The sequence below is a fragment of the Rhinopithecus bieti genome, unplaced genomic scaffold (genome assembly GCF_001698545.2).
Source record: "Rhinopithecus bieti isolate Rb0 unplaced genomic scaffold, ASM169854v2 scaffold_35536, whole genome shotgun sequence".
NCBI classification, from domain to species: domain Eukaryota; kingdom Metazoa; phylum Chordata; class Mammalia; order Primates; family Cercopithecidae; genus Rhinopithecus; species Rhinopithecus bieti.
The window spans coordinates 72,325-89,663 of record NW_016814959.1 but is presented as its reverse complement, the minus strand read 5'-3'; the positions used below and the strand labels follow the sequence as shown (position 1 = coordinate 89,663).

General features: G+C 35.1%; 1 protein-coding gene across 3 annotated transcripts in view; it reads left to right on the top strand.

Moving 5' to 3' along the window:
• MED23 (mediator complex subunit 23) overlaps window positions 1-17,339 on the top strand; it is a 41,429-nt gene that overhangs the window by 13,034 nt on the left and 11,056 nt on the right. For all 3 annotated transcript variants that reach the window (XM_017852793.1, XM_017852792.1, XM_017852794.1), the window contains 10 exons: window positions 4,556-4,756; window positions 6,642-6,785; window positions 8,044-8,189; window positions 9,186-9,431; window positions 10,350-10,492; window positions 11,466-11,640; window positions 12,291-12,454; window positions 14,511-14,635; window positions 15,895-16,100; window positions 16,189-16,369. In XM_017852793.1, coding sequence (XP_017708282.1) covers window positions 4,556-4,756; window positions 6,642-6,785; window positions 8,044-8,189; window positions 9,186-9,431; window positions 10,350-10,492; window positions 11,466-11,640; window positions 12,291-12,454; window positions 14,511-14,635; window positions 15,895-16,100; window positions 16,189-16,369 — 1,731 coding nt within the window. The remainder of the gene's footprint in view (window positions 1-4,555; window positions 4,757-6,641; window positions 6,786-8,043; window positions 8,190-9,185; window positions 9,432-10,349; window positions 10,493-11,465; window positions 11,641-12,290; window positions 12,455-14,510; window positions 14,636-15,894; window positions 16,101-16,188; window positions 16,370-17,339) is intronic.

Genomic DNA, 17,339 nt, shown 5'->3' with positions numbered 1-17,339 from the left:
ACAACATAAAAAAGAGAAAAAAGGCACTTTAGTAGAGATATGCTGCTTTTAAAAGTTGGAGTGGTAAACTTTATACAGGAAAGGCTTTTTTGGAAACATGGGGATTGACTACGAAATGTCAGACTCTTAGGTGACCCCACACCTGCTTGACAAACACCCTTCTTTGTCAGTCTTTGCCAGAAGTGCCTTCCTCCTAGAGTGAGCTCCTCTCAACTGACACTCACCTGCGGTGGGAGAAAAACACTATGGCCAAACTTTATAAATCAAACTCTTATACAGTCCCAAGTCTGTTCCAGGACTTTTCACCTTTGATATTTTAAACAAAATAGTGGTTCCAATTATTTTGTTAAAATTTTGAGCCCAACATATTAAAATAGACCAGCTTTTTGATTTTAAAAAGACGTTCTTGTCTAGGTTATATAAAATAGCGTTACTGTTTGCAATACTATAGTGAAGGTTGTGCCAGTGCTTCCATTTATAAAGCCCTATTTTTAAGGACATATAGCTTGGCCATAAAACTTGCTCAGTGTTGAAACTTTGCATGCCAAACCTCACCCTAGTAGCAGTATCTCTTTTGTTATTTTAAGTTTTTCTTCTGAAAAATTTGCCAAGTTTCCTTGTTTGGACAAGCTTTTGTACATGTGAAACTGAAACTGCTTCACACTAGAGTATCTGACAGTTACCTCATATAATCTGTCAATTTAACATCTTAAATACCAAGTCATTAATTCTGATCAACTTTCATTGAATTAGAGGTAAGTATTCAGTTAACTTTGAAAGAATGCTTCATGCTATGTTTTAAAAGTAATTTTTACAGTGAACCTTAAGTCATACTTGACTCACTTTTTTTACAGTTTGGTGGATAAATGTACCCATGGTCATTTGAGCTGCAAATACCTTCCCCCAGATATCCTTAGCTATCCTAAGCTTTTTTCTTTTGGGGGCGGGCAGCTCTTCTCAAACTAGAAATTGACGAAACAATTGAGAGTATTTCTGATCTGATCATTTTGATAACAAGTTTCAACCTAAAAAGTTTATGACTAAGACATAAATCCATAAAAAATAAAGTTTATAATGGAAATGCTGACAGAACATTATTAGTATTGGTACCACTGTAGTGTAAACATTGTCAAAAATTCACAATTCATCAGTAATCGTTTTCATAGAAAACTCTTTAGTTAAGGGTTGTGTAGATAGAAGACAATATGCTCAGTTGACATGAAATTTTTACCTACTGGAAAGTAGACTAGAAAACGAGAACCCACAGGATAAGAAGCATATGATTAAAGATAACCAAATCATCGTATTACATCTTTTTATCATTACAGAACTGCATCCTACACTATACTTTCTTGTCCTTTCTCTAGCAATGTGATAATTTACTCATAGCTTTTGAAACCTTAAGAGCTGTTCACATTATATTTTCCAGTAGGAATTGGGTTATATTTTATGCTATTATTGGTTACATTCAGCAAGTCATAAATAGCCCAGTTCCGTGACCGGCAAGATGGAGTGTTAGACTTCAACTCACAGTGGAAAAAATCTTGTTTTTTATGTGCTTACACAAGTTTGTATTCTTTCTGCCGAATAAAAGCACTGTAAAACAGATGCACTCCTCAGCCTCTTACATGGTGGTGTATCAACCTTGGCTACTATGAGACAGTGAAGTATTCATCATTCATTTGATCTTGTGTTAATCAGTAAGTTTCTCTTTGATATTATTCTGATTATTGGTAACTTTCTCGGTTAAAGCAGTGAATATGATTTTGAAAGAGAAAATGACATTGAAAGGAATTTTTCTTCCCAACTTCTCCTGAATAGATATTATTTTAAAATTGATGTACATCACTGAAATAATTTAAAATTAATTTAAGCTCACCTAAGTACAGTATGTTAAAATTTTGCTGCAAAAGCATTATGAGAACTGTACATGAAAAGTGTCAAGTACTACTCAATATAGGATATGAGATGCTAAGACTGAAAAGCGCTATCATTTGCCATTTGAAATAGTGCTGGGAAGGAATCGGGCATAGGTCAAGGGTTAATATTAATGTTTCTATTAATGTCATTTGCCTGATTTTTAGCTTTTATCAAAGCTGAAAATTTTAAATGAAGTTTCAGTATAGTTTGGGCTACTAGGTAGAAATAGAATTGTTAAAATATTGAATTTAAATAGTCTTAAAACAGGTTTTAACTAAGTAGGCATATAGTTATGATGTACATTAACAAATTTAACTTTGTCAGTATTTTGAAGACTTAAATTCACCAAAGCTTTCACAAAACAAGATGTGAACAGTTACAGGCATAGCATCCATTGGCTTATGAAATAATCTTAGCCTAGTGATTGACAGTTAACTTTTATTCATAGATTCTGAAACTGCTTTACAAATGTTTGTTCCACTTTGTAAAACCATCTGCTGTGTAGTAGAGAGTCTTAATTTTAATGTGCCTGTCTTTAAATAATTGAAAACTAAAGCAGTTTATTATTCTGAAGTAGCAGTACAGATCATTTTGTAGCTCAGACTTTTTTTTTTTTTGATATTACCAAAATTTACAGATAAAGCAACATATTTAAGCTCTCTTTAAACTTGATTTGAGAAATATCCTTGGCTTTAACTAAAAATACCTGGGAAATCTGTAGTTAATCCTGATAGCTCTTCTGTTACATTCAGGTACTGGAGCATTAGGTACTGCAGAGATTCCTGACTGACTTAATTTTTGACAGAAAAGTTAAGGGTCATGGCATGTATTGAAAGACCATCAGCGTTAACTGTAAATTTCCTAGTTCTTGCTTTGTCAAAATCGTAATATTTTTGCTTTCCTTTTAAAATCATTAACTGTATGACAGTCACTACATGCCTAAAAATATGTAGGGGAAAATCCAGTTTTTTTCTTAAATAGCTAATACTGAAAAGGGAAACTCCAAAATGACTCAGGTGCTAAAAGCCAATTTTATTTAGTTTGCTCTTTTTTCCTAAAGCAGATTGATGGAAGACCATTATGGATGGAGAAATAGATGACAAATTGGTCAGTTTCCAAACTGGAAGCAAATTCCCATCACTAGTGAAAAATTCCTACTGGAAATCCTGGCTTTACTTCTTTTCACAATTTTTTCTGACTCTGTATACTTTGAATGATCTCACTCTAAATTTGTGTTGTCTGACACATTTCTTAGGTTGTTGGTGGTTGGCAGAACTAGTGAATTTCAAGCCCTGTACACAGTAGTTTTGCATGCTGATTTAAGAAATAGTCTGTAGTGTTGTCTGTTGCACTTTGCTCTGCTTCATAATGATAATTACATTTGGAGGAAAAGTATTGTAGTCTCAACTGGTGGTGTTAATATTGCTATTTGTAAACCTGTAATGTGGTTGAACTGTGGTCATGGCATTGTGTTTTTGGAAAAAATAAGAAACAACCATTGATGCTTATCATTTGGATAGATGTTTGTTTTATTTGCATGCTTTAAGAAACTGCAGCTATATTGGAGCTTTACAAGTTTGGAGCTGGCAAAGAGCATGCAAAAGAGGGGATGCTATTCATTATGTCTTGTTTATTTCCAAATTTGTCCCCATTTTGCATTTTTTCCCTAAATTTGAAAAAATCATATCCCTTTTCATGGCAAAAGACTGATAATCACACCTAAAGTTTAGGGGAAAGATCTGTATTAGTAATTGTATTCACTAGAAGGGCTTCCAACTGCCTGCTACTAAGTCATATAACATATTTATAAAGGAAATATGAAAATGGCTTAAACATGGCTTAACATATTTCTTTTGGTAAAAGTATATTTTTTAAATCACTTTTAAAAGCACAGATCTTTTTGCCTCTAGAAAGGGAAGCTGCATTCTCATTTTTAGTGTTTAAACTGAATTCTTTTTCTTGTTTTAGATTTTAAAGTGGTCTAATTTAAAATTAAAGCTGCATTATGTTTGGCTTCCAAGAAGGAAGAGCAGAGATCAATTTTTTTCCACTTGTGGAAGAAGTTTCCATTTCAGTGTCAGAACCAATACCACACATTGAAAACAGATGTTGAATAATCTGGTAGCTATTTAGATATACCTCTGTATATAAAGTTAGTGTAAACTTATAGGGGTTACTTTAAAATAAAGAGATTCACATACCTGCTTTATTTGTTCTGTCACAATATTTGCTCCCTGTAAATCCAGGGTTTTCATCTTTCAACTTAGATTGCAAAATTAATACTGCTATCCCTGTTTCATATGCTTTAAAATGTTATCTTTTTCCAAAGGATAAATAACAGAATTTTCTACGATGCATTGCCCTTTGTCAAATTGAAAGAATAATGTCCATAGTGAAAGTCAAAGTTAATGGGACGTCTGTTTTGTAGGAAACCTCAAAAAATTTTTTTGAAACTTATCCTGTATGATAATAGAACATGATGCAGCTTTAATAGACTAAATCTAACCTTAACTTCTTAAGTTCAACTTCATTCCATGCTTCTCAGCCTCTTGTTACAATTAATGCTCATTAACTGGTAACTTCTGAAACTAACCGAGAGGCTTTTGGAATACTGTATTTAATCTCTGCCCTACAGCACAAGCAGCGCTGCCCTGTGCTGGAGGACCAGTTGGTGGATCTGGTTGTTTATGCCATGGAGCGATCTGAGACCGAGGAGAAGTTTGACGATGGGGGAACAAGCCAACTCCTGTGGCAGCATCTCTCAAGTCAGCTCATTTTCTTTGTGCTTTTCCAGTTTGCAAGTTTTCCACATATGGTGCTTTCTCTTCATCAGAAGGTATGTACTAAATCTTTTGGTCGGAGTGACTTCACCTGTTGATTACTGGATTTTAGACTGCTATGGGCATTCCCTAGTGATTTTAGAACTTGCAGAAGTTCTGAGCCCTAATTTCTGTCCTGTTCACTGCTTTTATAGTTTCTTAACTTTTTAACTTTCTTGTCACTGTAAAAATAGGATTCAGTCATTCATCCTATGTATTCCCAGTGCAGGCACCAGCGGATACAAGATGAAAAGACACTGTAATATCCTCAAGAAGCACCTCACTAAAGGAGGAGATATTTTATATATACACACAACACACAGACAGTATGATTATATCTTAATAGTTATTATAATGAAAGCACATTTCCCTGCAATACAAATAGAAGGGAATAGTCTCTAAGGTTGCACAGTGAGCCGAGATCACACCACTGCACTCCAGCCTTGGTGAGAGAGCAAGACTCCGTGTCAAAAAAAAAAAAAAAAGAATAATTTCTGTCAGAGATATCAGGGATGGCTGTATCAAAGAGATCTTTAAGCTAACACCTGAAGGACCAATAGAAACTTGCTAAGAGAGAAAGAAAAGTGTTTCCTACCTGTAAGACCATCATTTAGAAAGGGATAGAGATGTGTGAGAACTAGAAATAAAAATATGAAGGGGAAATGGTTGGTGAGATAAGGAAAGTGGGAAAGCAAGGGCAGACATGGAGAACTTTAAATGGCCATGTGCCTGTTCTAAGGAGTTTAGATTTTGTTTTGGAGGCAATGCAGAGGAGAATGGCATCATCATATGCAAGTTGGAAAAATGCTAATGTCCACATGGAGAAAGTGGGTGGTGTAGCGATGGACAGGTACAAAGCCAGAGGCAAGGAAATTAGTGAGAGATACTGCAGTGGGCTAGGTGCTAAAGGTCTAAACCAGGACAGAAAGGAGGAGCCAGAGATGGGGGATACTGAAGTGGAATAGGACTAGGTGACTGACAGTGAATAGAGGGAGTAGCAGGAGTCTAGGCTTGCTCAGTGGTTCCTACTCTGGGAATGAATAGAAGGGAGGACGATGAATCCAAAAAAGGGAGACAAGTGGAAGACTTAAGTTTGTGGGAAAAGTCGTTTTTTGTCAAAAAATTTAGACATATTGAATGGGAATAAAATAAATGTTTTATATAACATCTCCACAGCATGGATTATCTTGGGGAAAATTTTTCGTAAATATTGTTAAAATCCTTTTAACCACCTTCTCCCAGAAACCACCATTAGTTTCTGTTTAATGTACAGAAAACCGGCCGGAGCGGGGGCGTGGAGGGGTGGCTCACTCCTGTAATCCCAGCACTTTGGGAGGCCGAGGCCAGTGGATCGTTTAAGTTCAGGAGTTGGAGACCAGCGTGGGTAACATGGCAAGACCCCATCTCTATCCTTATTCTAAAAAGATATAAATAAATAAATAAGAAACAAAATGTACAGAAAACCAGGAAGCATTTTATGATAACCAGTCCATGATAATTTCAAATTTAAAAAAAAAATCCTTTTGGTATGATAGAGTATTCCCCAGGTTTTGATGAGATTTTTTAAATAAGAATTATCCCATATTAAACTTGATTCTCATGCACACATGATCAACTTGACTATGTTCTAAAACTGCATTTTTTTATATGCATAGTTGTTTGGGGGAGCAGGAAATAAGCATATATATAATACTAAAATAATTTAGCAGGTTTTGCATGGTGTGTCTTGAATTGAGACTAAGTAATTACTAAGTACCAAAGTTAGATGCTGACTTTCTGAGAGCAAGAACCAGGGTTTCTCTTTAAAAACAACAACAACAACAACAAAATAATAATAAAAACTTTCTATATTCATCTCTTTAAGTAGCCGTGTATACATGTATATTTAAACATCTTTTATAGTTAGCAGGGCGAGGACTGATTAAAGGCAGAGATCATCTTATGTGGGTTCTCCTGCAGTTCATTTCTGGAAGTATTCAGAAAAATGCACTAGCTGATTTTCTCCCCGTGATGAAGCTCTTCGACTTGCTATACCCAGAAAAAGAAGTAAGCTTTACTGAGTAACTATTCATAACAACATGATGAGTAAATTATGTCTGATTTATGTTTAAGGATTTTAGTGTGATTTTGTGTATTTCTGAAGTTTATGCTAAATTACAATTGAGTATTAGGTGTAGCAAGCTCTTTCTCTACATTCTAGGTAGGTCTGCAGTTTTAGAAATCACGAAAACTGTTTTAATCTGTATACATCATTGAATGGCCAGATAACAGTCTCTATTAATAGCTGTTTTTTCTTCGGCAGCTGAGCCTCAGTATGTCCCCTGGGTGTTTTATCATGTAAGATATTTGAGTAAAATGTGATGTATTTTGGTGATTGCCATTTTCTAGAAGTACTTTATTATGAATTGTTGTTGTTGAGACGGAGTTTCACTCTTGCACACAGGCTGGCGTGCAGTGGTGTGATCTCAGCTCACTGCAACCTCCACCTCCTGGGTTCAAGTAATTCTCCTGCCTCAACCTCCCGAGTAGCTGGGATTACAGGCACATGCCACCATGCCCGACTAATTTTTGTATTTTTAGTAGAGACAGGGTTTTGCTGTGTTGGCCAGGCTGGTCTTGAACTCCTGACCTTAAGTGATCTGCCCAGAAAATTTTAAGATGAAACAAGACTATTTCTTGATGATGGATATAACATGGTGGGGTTATGGTAACCCCACCATGCACTAGCTGTAACCCCACCATATTATACCCATCATCAAGAAATACTCTCGTTTCATCTTTCCTCCTTATCTTTTTTGTTAAAGTTGGGCAATTTTCAAGCAAATTCCAGACACCCATATCATTTTATCCATTAATAGTCAATATGTTTAATGATAATCATTTAGGTTGCATATTTCTTAGATTTTATATGTTCTTAAAATTATTATGAGACTTTTAGAAAGTCTTGTTTTAGTTACATTTATCACATTTAGTAAGATTTCATGATGATGTGTTTTAATTTTAAAAGTAAAATTAAAAAATTATTTTATTTGAGAATGCTCTGCGATAGTAGGAAAAGCTTGACAAAGCACCTGTGAATTTGTGTTACTTTAAGTAAAAACATATACCAAATAAAGCATCTTGTAATAATTTCAAAATTGTATGGCTGTTAGACCTTCTGATTTGTATTATTGAATTATCGGGGCTAAAGTAAGATATGATATGCTAAAAAGAGTTATGTTAGAAATTGATTACTAAAATACACATAATTATTTAATTCTTCTCTTTCTTCTATTGTGTTATTTTTCAAATTGTTATTTTTCAGTATATTCCAGTTCCTGATATTAACAAACCCCAGTCAACCCATGCCTTTGCAATGACTTGTATTTGGATTCATCTCAATAGAAAAGCTCAAAATGACAACTCCAAGCTACAGATTCCAATACCTCATTCCTTAAGACTTCACCATGAGTAAGTTATTTGCTGCTTGATACTTATTTTTCTTGTTTAATTAATAGCGGATTGTAGACTAATATTGGTCTCGGTGTTTGTGTGAAATTTGGAAATCTCCCCATACCCACTATAGGTAAGGGCAAATACTTGAGATATATGTCATAGCAAGAGAATCTGACCAGCACCTATATCAGGAAACAGCTACAAGATTAGTCTTGCTTTTATGTATAGATTTAAAAAAAATTTTTTTCAAGGCTGATCTTCAGTTGTATATGTTATACTTTAAAGTTATTAATATAATGAAAGCATATCAAGTTTTATAAATGTAAAAATGTTTCAGAATTTCTCAAGTGCTTGAAACTTGAGCATGAGCTGACTGAGATATTCATCTGTGGGCTGCCAGGATTGATTGAGCTGATCTGGCTGGCATGCCCCTTAATATCTCTTCCAAAGTTGTGATGACTCAAAGAAGATACCATTCTTAGATAGTATTGTATTGTATTGTAGTCAAGGGTGCTAGGAATAGCCTAACTTCCCACCTAGAACTTCTGAAAAGGACTGCCACATCTCTTCATAGGATGTGCCAGGGGAGTCAGACTTGGTATTTCATTTGGTTTTCATTTTATGAGATACCCCTTAACCACCTTTTCAAAGTGATATCTGTAATGAAGACATTGTTGTGTTTATACAGATAGATAATAAGTAGAAACCTGGTTCATAGACTTGTGAGTTATTTCTTCATCTCTGAAACTTAGCCTAATATGGTGGCTGTATATGTAGTGCATACTTAACAGATACCCATTAATTGTTTATTTAAAATTATTTTTCTTCTGAAACACTACCCCAGCTTCTATGTGTATTGCCACTATACATTTCACACAGAAACTCTAATACGTATAGGAACAAAGATAGCATTAATAAATAATTGCATAAAATTGAACTTTTAAAAAAATACAAATTAACATTATGGAAGTAATTTTCATTTTTTCTTTTTAATGGAACATGAATTTTTAGGTTCCTGCAGCAGAGTCTGAGAAATAAAAGTTTACAGATGAATGACTATAAGATTGCTCTGTTGTGTAATGCATACTCTACAAATTCAGAATGTTTTACATTACCCATGGGAGCTCTGGTAGAAACTATTTATGGAAATGGAATTATGAGGATACCTCTCCCTGGAACAAACTGTATGGCTTCAGGATCTATTACCCCCTTACCTATGAACCTCCTGGATTCACTGACAGTGCATGCCAAAATGAGGTATGTTCTTTTTATTAGTTTGGTTCCATGTCAGGGAATTGATATGAGTATAGTATAAACCTTTATTTCATGATTTTATGTGTGTAATTTTTCATAGTCAGGTACATTTAGGAAAAAAAAATAGCTTTATTTTATTACAAAAGTAAATATTTTTTATTATAGGAATTCTAGGATAAACAAACCCAAAGAAAGTAATTGTCATAATCTCTCCATGAGAGATAAGCATTACAAAAATTTTTTGCACTTTTTTTTTCATTTTTTGTAGATAGTTAAGAAGGAGGACTAGTGTAGCTAGAGCTTCCAACATTTTTGAGAAGGGCTAGAAATCCAGATTTTTTATTACTAGTCTTTCAGCCTTTAAGTATTGGCTCAAATTTAAAACAACCACCATATAGGCCAAAGAGAATTTGTCTGTGGGCCTCCAAGTGGAGCATCAGTTCTGGTAGAGCTATGCTCTTTTTCACATGGTAACCATTGTGATAGAATTACACATGTGCTTCACTTGCATGTATAACAGATTTGAGCAAAGCCCCATTAGAACCTAACATTTGGGTCTTAGCAGTGATATATTAAAGTAAATCTGTGACAGAAGTTATTTAATTTCCGAAATGTATTTTGATGCATCACTTGAGTGACCAAAATCTCTCAAGCTTGCTCTTATAAGTCGAACCCAAAGTTTGTTTTCCCATGAGCAGGGGGATCCGTATGCATATTGAAAGCACCATGGAAACCGGAATGAGTCTCAGGTTGTGCAGTGCATCCTTACCAAGTGTCCTGCACAGCTTAAACACATTAAATGAATCAACTTCATTTGAATCATTTAAGTTCAAATTATACTAAGTTACTTCTAAGTAGAGTAGCCCCTATGTTTATGTCAAAAATATGGATTTTTATTTTCTTCCCTTTTTTTCTCCTCAGCCTTATTCACAGCATTGCAACCAGGGTGATAAAACTTGCTCATGCAAAGTCCAGTGTGGCCTTGGCTCCAGCCCTAGTGGAAACTTACAGTCGTTTATTGGTCTATATGGAAATAGAGTCTTTGGGCATCAAAGGATTTATCAGTAAGACAGGACTTTCTGGTGTTTATAACTATTAACCCATTTGTTAACTCTAAAGGTACTTTTCTAGGTCCTGGGGACACAGCAGAGAACAAGTCACCACCATGATGGAGCTTATGGAAGGGGACGTTAAATAAATGAAATATAGAATATGTCAGGTGATACATGTTATAGAGACAAATAAAGCAAAAAGGAATAGGAAGTTTGAGGGTGGGAGGAGGGGTTTGTTGCATTTTTAACTGAAGTGGTAAGAAAAGGTTAATGTGCTAGGTGCCTGGGATGTGATAAGCTGGATAGACGTGGTCCCTGTCCTCATGCAAATGGATTCTGCCTGAGGCAGTAATGCTGTCCTCCAGTGCATACAAAAGGCTGACTGGCAATAAAGAAGGAATTTTCTTAGATTGCAGAAGATACATTATAATATCTGTTATTTATTATGTAGTTCTCAAATGGTAGATACTTTCTAATACAGAAGTGTTTTTCTGATTCATCGTAATTCCAGCTTTTCATGAATACAGCATAGTTTTAATTTTAACCATAGTAAGTCTTCTTAGATAACTGATTGTTGAATAAAACTTTCTTGGGGGTAGGAGGAAACAAGGTCAGGTGTAGTACAGTTTTTTTGTATTAAAAAGTGAACCTCATACTTCAAAAGGTATGGAACATTAACTGTCTAAAATAAAAGATACCAGAATTGAGAAGATTAATGCTTTTCATATCTTGTCTCATTTTATTTTCCAGATAAACGTGATTATCACTTCCCAAGTCCCAGGAAAAAAAAATTTATACTATAGTTAGGATCTGAATTTTTCCTTACTATTAAAGTAGAAAATAAGAAAATATGGAGAATATATATGTGTGTGCGTGTGTATTTTCGCAATCAAATCTTTATATTTTACTCAATGTGACTTTCTTCAATTATCTTTTAATGCATAGCCTTTAATAATGGGTACCTTAAATTGTCTTTTTCCTCCAGGTCAGCTTTTGCCAACTGTTTTCAAATCACATGCATGGGGGATCTTACATACACTCCTTGAGATGTTTAGCTACCGGATGCATCATATTCAGCCTCATTACCGAGTTCAGCTCCTGAGTCATCTTCATACTTTGGCTGCAGTTGCGCAAACAAACCAGAACCAGCTCCATCTTTGGTGAGCTCATTCAAGATCATCTTTCCTTAAGATTTACTAGCACCTTTCTTGGAGATGAGGTTCTTAATCCTTTGCCTTACAGGTTTTTTTATTTTTTAATTCATCTGTCATAAAACTTCTCTGCTTCTAAAGTACTTTGTTTCCAGTATAGGAGCAGAGTCCAGCTTTTTAAATAGAAACTGATTAAGGTAGTTGAGTCCTTGCTTCAGGATCTTTGGACTGAGAATTAGTACTTCCAGGGTGTTTATTGTTATGTTGTAACTTAGCCCTTTAGAATGCTGTTTTTAAGTATACTTCAGATTATGGTTAAAGTATCATGTCACGTTGATTTTGCTTTAAATTAAAATATATTTTAGATAGAAAATATAATTTTGAAATGCAGTATCTCCAGGTGAAATTTTTTAGTCCTATAGGCGACAGGCTATCTTTTCAAATGTGTAAAATGTCACGATTTTCATTATAAATTTGGACACATTAGGTTTTTTAAACAAATTAAGCAACATTTATTCTCACACAAAAGTGTTTTTTTAATTAAAGAAGAGATAGTCATATAGATTGCATGTTTTTCCATTGTAATTAACCTTAGAATTAGATTTAACTCCATAATTCTGAAATTTTTTTACATTTCTTTTTATTCTCCCACTTTTCAGTGTCGAGAGCACTGCTCTCAGGCTTATAACAGCATTAGGTAGCTCAGAGGTACAACCGCAGTTTACACGCTTCCTTAGTGATCCCAAAACAGTGCTCTCAGCAGAATCTGAAGAACTGAACCGAGCCTTGATATTGACCTTGGCTAGAGCAACTCATGTAACAGGTACAGTGACTATGTGACTACAAACAAACAAAAACAGATGAATTAAAGTGTGCCATGATTCTACTAATTACTATGGGTATAACATACTAAAAAGATACTTTTCATTTGTTCAAAAAAAGCCAGTTGTTTTGATATCTTCAATATTTCATTCATTTATGGAAGCTCTTTTGTGTAACATCATTCTATTAAGAACTGGGTTGAGCATCAGTTTTCAGCTATCTTCCATGATTTTAAAGTAGTAATTCTTTAAGCTTTTTGGTCTCAAGACTGCTTTACACTCTTAAAATTGAAATTCCCAAAGAGTTTCTGTTTATATGGATTATATCTATGGATATTTATTCTATTAGATAGTAAAATAAAGTTTAAAATATTTATTAATTTGTTTTTAAATAGTAATAATAAACATTACATGTTAGCATATGATGTTATGAAAAAAAGTATATTTTCTAAAGTAAAACTTTAGTGAGAAGAGGTGCCATTGTTTTACATTTTTGCTTCTCTAATACCTGATGTAAAGGAAGACATAGTTTGGATTCTCATCTGCTTAGACATTTAATCCATTGAAGTTTTAGTTGAAGTGAGTGAAAAATGTGGCCTCACACAGATGAGGTTAGAAAGAGAGAAGTATTTTAATAGCCTTTTCAGATCGTTGTGAATGTTCTTTGACATCACATGGAAAAATAATAGTTGCTTAAAGGTTAGTTGCAATGTGGAATCCAAAACCCTATCAGTGAACTTCACGTACTTTGTTACATTGTAATCTGTACATCTGTTTTGTACATTTAGTGGATTTTTAAATCCATGCATGTTTTGTAACTTCATGAGTTATTCATTTTGAAAATATTGGTTCACTGAGTTACGTAGATCTAGCAAATGTTGACATTTTGTTATACAGTATCAGAAAATTACATTCGTTAACATCACTGCAAAGTTTATTAGAAAAATCTAAGTTTTAGAATGCTGTCATGTCATGGTGGTAGATACAGGTTTTCCAAAATTTCCATTTTTACTTAAAAGGTCAAATTTTATCATTGTTAAAGGTTACTATCATTTGTTTTCCTTGAAGTGACAAGCTCATTTTGTTAATTTTCAAGAAAATGTCTGCTAAATACTTAAGTCTAGCTAACTATAGTTTTCTGTCAGACGTTCTTTCAAGTAAAATTGGAATTCAAAAAAAAAAAAAAGCAGCTGATTTAACTCAGTAGTCAGTCAGTCACACAAGTGTTTTTTCTCAAGACACCCATCAAACTTTGGAACACTAGGCATATGCTTCCCATTTTGTTAAATATGATATTAAAAATAAGTGTCGAGATTGACACTGGCACTTTTCTTTCACTGAGTGCATGTGGTGGATGGAGAATACAAAGCCTTTTCATCTAGTTTGCCACCACTGTTTGATTTGTGCTTAGGACCAGCAGTTTTACCACCATTGCTTTTGCACCGTCAGTGCTCATATCTGGTAAAAAAGCCAGTGATATCTTTTTATTATTATTTGACCTCACTGATTCTTTGAAGGGCTACTGGGGAATCCCCCAGAGGTCTGAAGACCACACTTTAGAACTGATGTTTTAAAGAGATAGTTATTGATTTTAGCAACCTCAAATACGTTTATGTAAATTATGTTGTTTTATGTAAAGAACCCTCTTCAATTCTGAGATTTATACATGTATTATGTAATTATTTCACTCACCAAAAAAGACATCTTTCTTTATTCTGTTCCCTTGGCCAAATAAAGTACTACTAAATCAGTGTCAAAATAAATGAACAGTAGTGGTGGACCTGTACCATTCTCACTGGTACTCTGTAACCTCAAAAAAAGAGATTCCAAATGTCTTTTGTCATCTTTTCATAAATTGTTCTCATATTTTCTAATGTGATCATCCAGATCCCTCATAAACTAAGCAAATTTAGGTTCTAAGCTGAATATGACTAGTTAAGCAATGAATGCACTACAGTGAAATTCCCAGTGTACTTAATTATTATTTTCGCTATAATCTTTTATGAGTTGTGGATATAATCACTTAAATGTGGATTACATCTATTTGTTTATGTTTAGATTTTTTTACAGGCTCTGATTCAATTCAGGGAACTTGGTGTAAAGACATACTTCAGACCATCATGAGTTTCACTCCTCATAATTGGGCTTCACACACCCTGAGCTGTTTTCCAGGCCCACTACAGGTAATTTGGTCTTGAATTACTTATTGAATACACATGAAATCCTTCTTCCCCTTCACAGTGGTGTTCTAGAGTGAGTCTTGGTGACATCTGAATAAAATTAGCTTTTATTTATTTTAAAAATTATTTAGGGGCTGGGCATGGTAACACATGCCTCTAGTCCTAACTGCTTGAGAGGCTGAGGCAAGGGGGATGACTTGAGCCCATGAATTTAAGGTTACAGGGTACTATGGTCACACCACTGCACCACATCCTGGGTGACAGAGCCAGACCCTATCTCTAGAAAAAAAAAATGTCGTTACTTCCAAAATCTCTCAAGTTGTTCTGTGTCCTACTCTGGGACTGGGCATGTTTCTAAAAATTTAATTTTTGTGGTTTCACCTTAGTTAACAGTTTTATGGGAAGGAAGAGTAGGAAGAGGAAAAAAAGTGAAAAAAATTGAAAAAGAGAAAAAAATAGTTAATGGTTTCAGAATCTCATGAAAATTAACATAGTACCTGAAAATTTTTTGTCTCTCATAGAACTGAAATGGGGAGAAGTATAATGTAATGGAGCTTCACAGAGTGCACATATATGACACTTCACTGAATTTTTTTTAATTCCAGAAAAACTGTAAACCTGGTTTTTCTAATAGGGAGAAAGGCAAACGTCATCTCTCTTCTTTTCAGAAAAAATGTTAGGCATGATGAACGTCCATTTTTCGTAACTCCTGTTAGGGCTAGAGCATTTGGTTTTCAAATTTACCAAATCACCTGGAGGGCTTGCTAAGCTACAGATGACTGGGGCCCCAGCCACAGAGCTTCTGATTCAGTAAATCTGGGATAAGGTCTGAGAATTTTGCATTTCTTGTAAGACCAGATGATGCTGATACTGCTGGTGTTGGGACCACACTCTGAGAATCACTGGGCTAGTGCAGTGGATTTTCCTTAGAGACACTAGCATAGGTAGCCAAAGGGTAGAGACATTTCATTCTGTTTTTTCTTTTTAGGACTGGTGGAAGTATCAACAGATGATTGAAGAAGCTTTAAATTCAGGCTTGCTTATAATTTCAGTTTAGGAAATCTAGGAAAAGGAATCTTGGAGATAATCTAGTCAAGCTTATGTATTTTCCAGATACAGAAATTCAGGCCTTAATTGCTGAATTGCTCAAGGTCACCTAAAGTTTATTAATGTCAGAATCAAGTCTAGAGCTGCTTATTAACTGCATATCCAGTGCTCTTTCTACTATGACCAATGAAATAAACTTCTGATCCTCTTTTTAGGCATTCTTCAAACAAAATAATGTGCCTCAGGAAAGCCGTTTTAATCTGAAAAAAAATGTGGAGGAGGAGTATAGGAAGTGGAAGTCAATGAGCAATGAAAACGACATTATCACCCACTTCTCTATGCAGGGCTCCCCTCCTCTCTTTCTTTGTCTTCTCTGGAAAATGCTCTTGGAAACAGATCATATTAATCAAATTGGCTATAGGTAAGTCAAAAACCTAATTTGCATTCCATTTGGCAAATTGTTGTATCCATACAACAATGGAGTTTATGTTTTACTCTCTGCCTTCCAGAGTATTAGAGAGAATTGGAGCCAGGGCCTTGGTAGCCCATGTGAGGACATTTGCAGATTTTCTGGTATATGAGTTTTCTACATCAGCAGGGGGTCAGCAACTCAATAAATGCATTGAAATTCTTAATGACATGGTATGGAAGTATAACATTGTTACACTGGACAGATTAATTCTCTGCCTGGTAAGAATAAATATGTTTCTAAGCTTATTCTCTTTTAGATCAAGATGTATGACTAATATATCTTATGCCAATCTGCTCTATATTGCTTTGAAGGATTTAATGAATTTATACTATATCAAGCATTGCTGTCACTTCCCTAAAGAACTACAAATTTTCCAACTTCTTTTTTTTGTTTTTGTTTTTTTGTTTCTTGAGACAAGGTCTCACTCTGTCGCCCAGTGCAGTGGCGTGATCATGGCTCACTGCAGCCTCAATCTCCTGGGCTCAAGCAATCTCCTCCTGCCTCAGCCTCCTGAGTAGCTGGGACTACAGGCATATGCCACCATAGCCACTTAATTTTTTTTTCTTTTTAACTTTTTTATAGAGATGGAGTTTCTCTGTGTTGCCGAGGCTGGTCTCAAACTCCTGGACTGAAGCAGTCCTCCCTCCTCAGCTTCCCAAAGTGCTGAGATTACAGGCATGAGCTACTGCCTCCAGCCCCAACTTCCTTATTCATTCATTTAATAAGTACATACTGAATATCAACTGTGTTCTATGTATAGAAGGTATAGAAGTAAGGTATAGAAGGTATAGAAGATGTGGTCCTAGCCTTGTGATACTCTCAAAATATGAGCGATTAGACCCTGAGTTGATTCTCCAAAACTCCAGAACTCCCACTAGAGGCAGGTAGTAGCAGTAAGTCACTGTGTTTCTTTACAGAGTGCTAATATAACCATTTCTGTACACTTTGGTAGCAAACATTCCCCAAATGTTTTTTTTCTCTCTCTCTCTCTTGACTTTGGTGTCTATTTCTGGTAGATTTCTTTTTTTTTTTTTTTGAGACAGAGTCTCGCTCTGTCACCCAGGTTGCATGATCTCAGCTCACTGCAAGCTCTGCCTCCTGGGTTCACATAGTTATCCTGCCTCAGCCTCCCAAGTAGCTGGGACTACAGGCGCCCACCACCATGCCTGGCTAATTTTTTGCATTTTT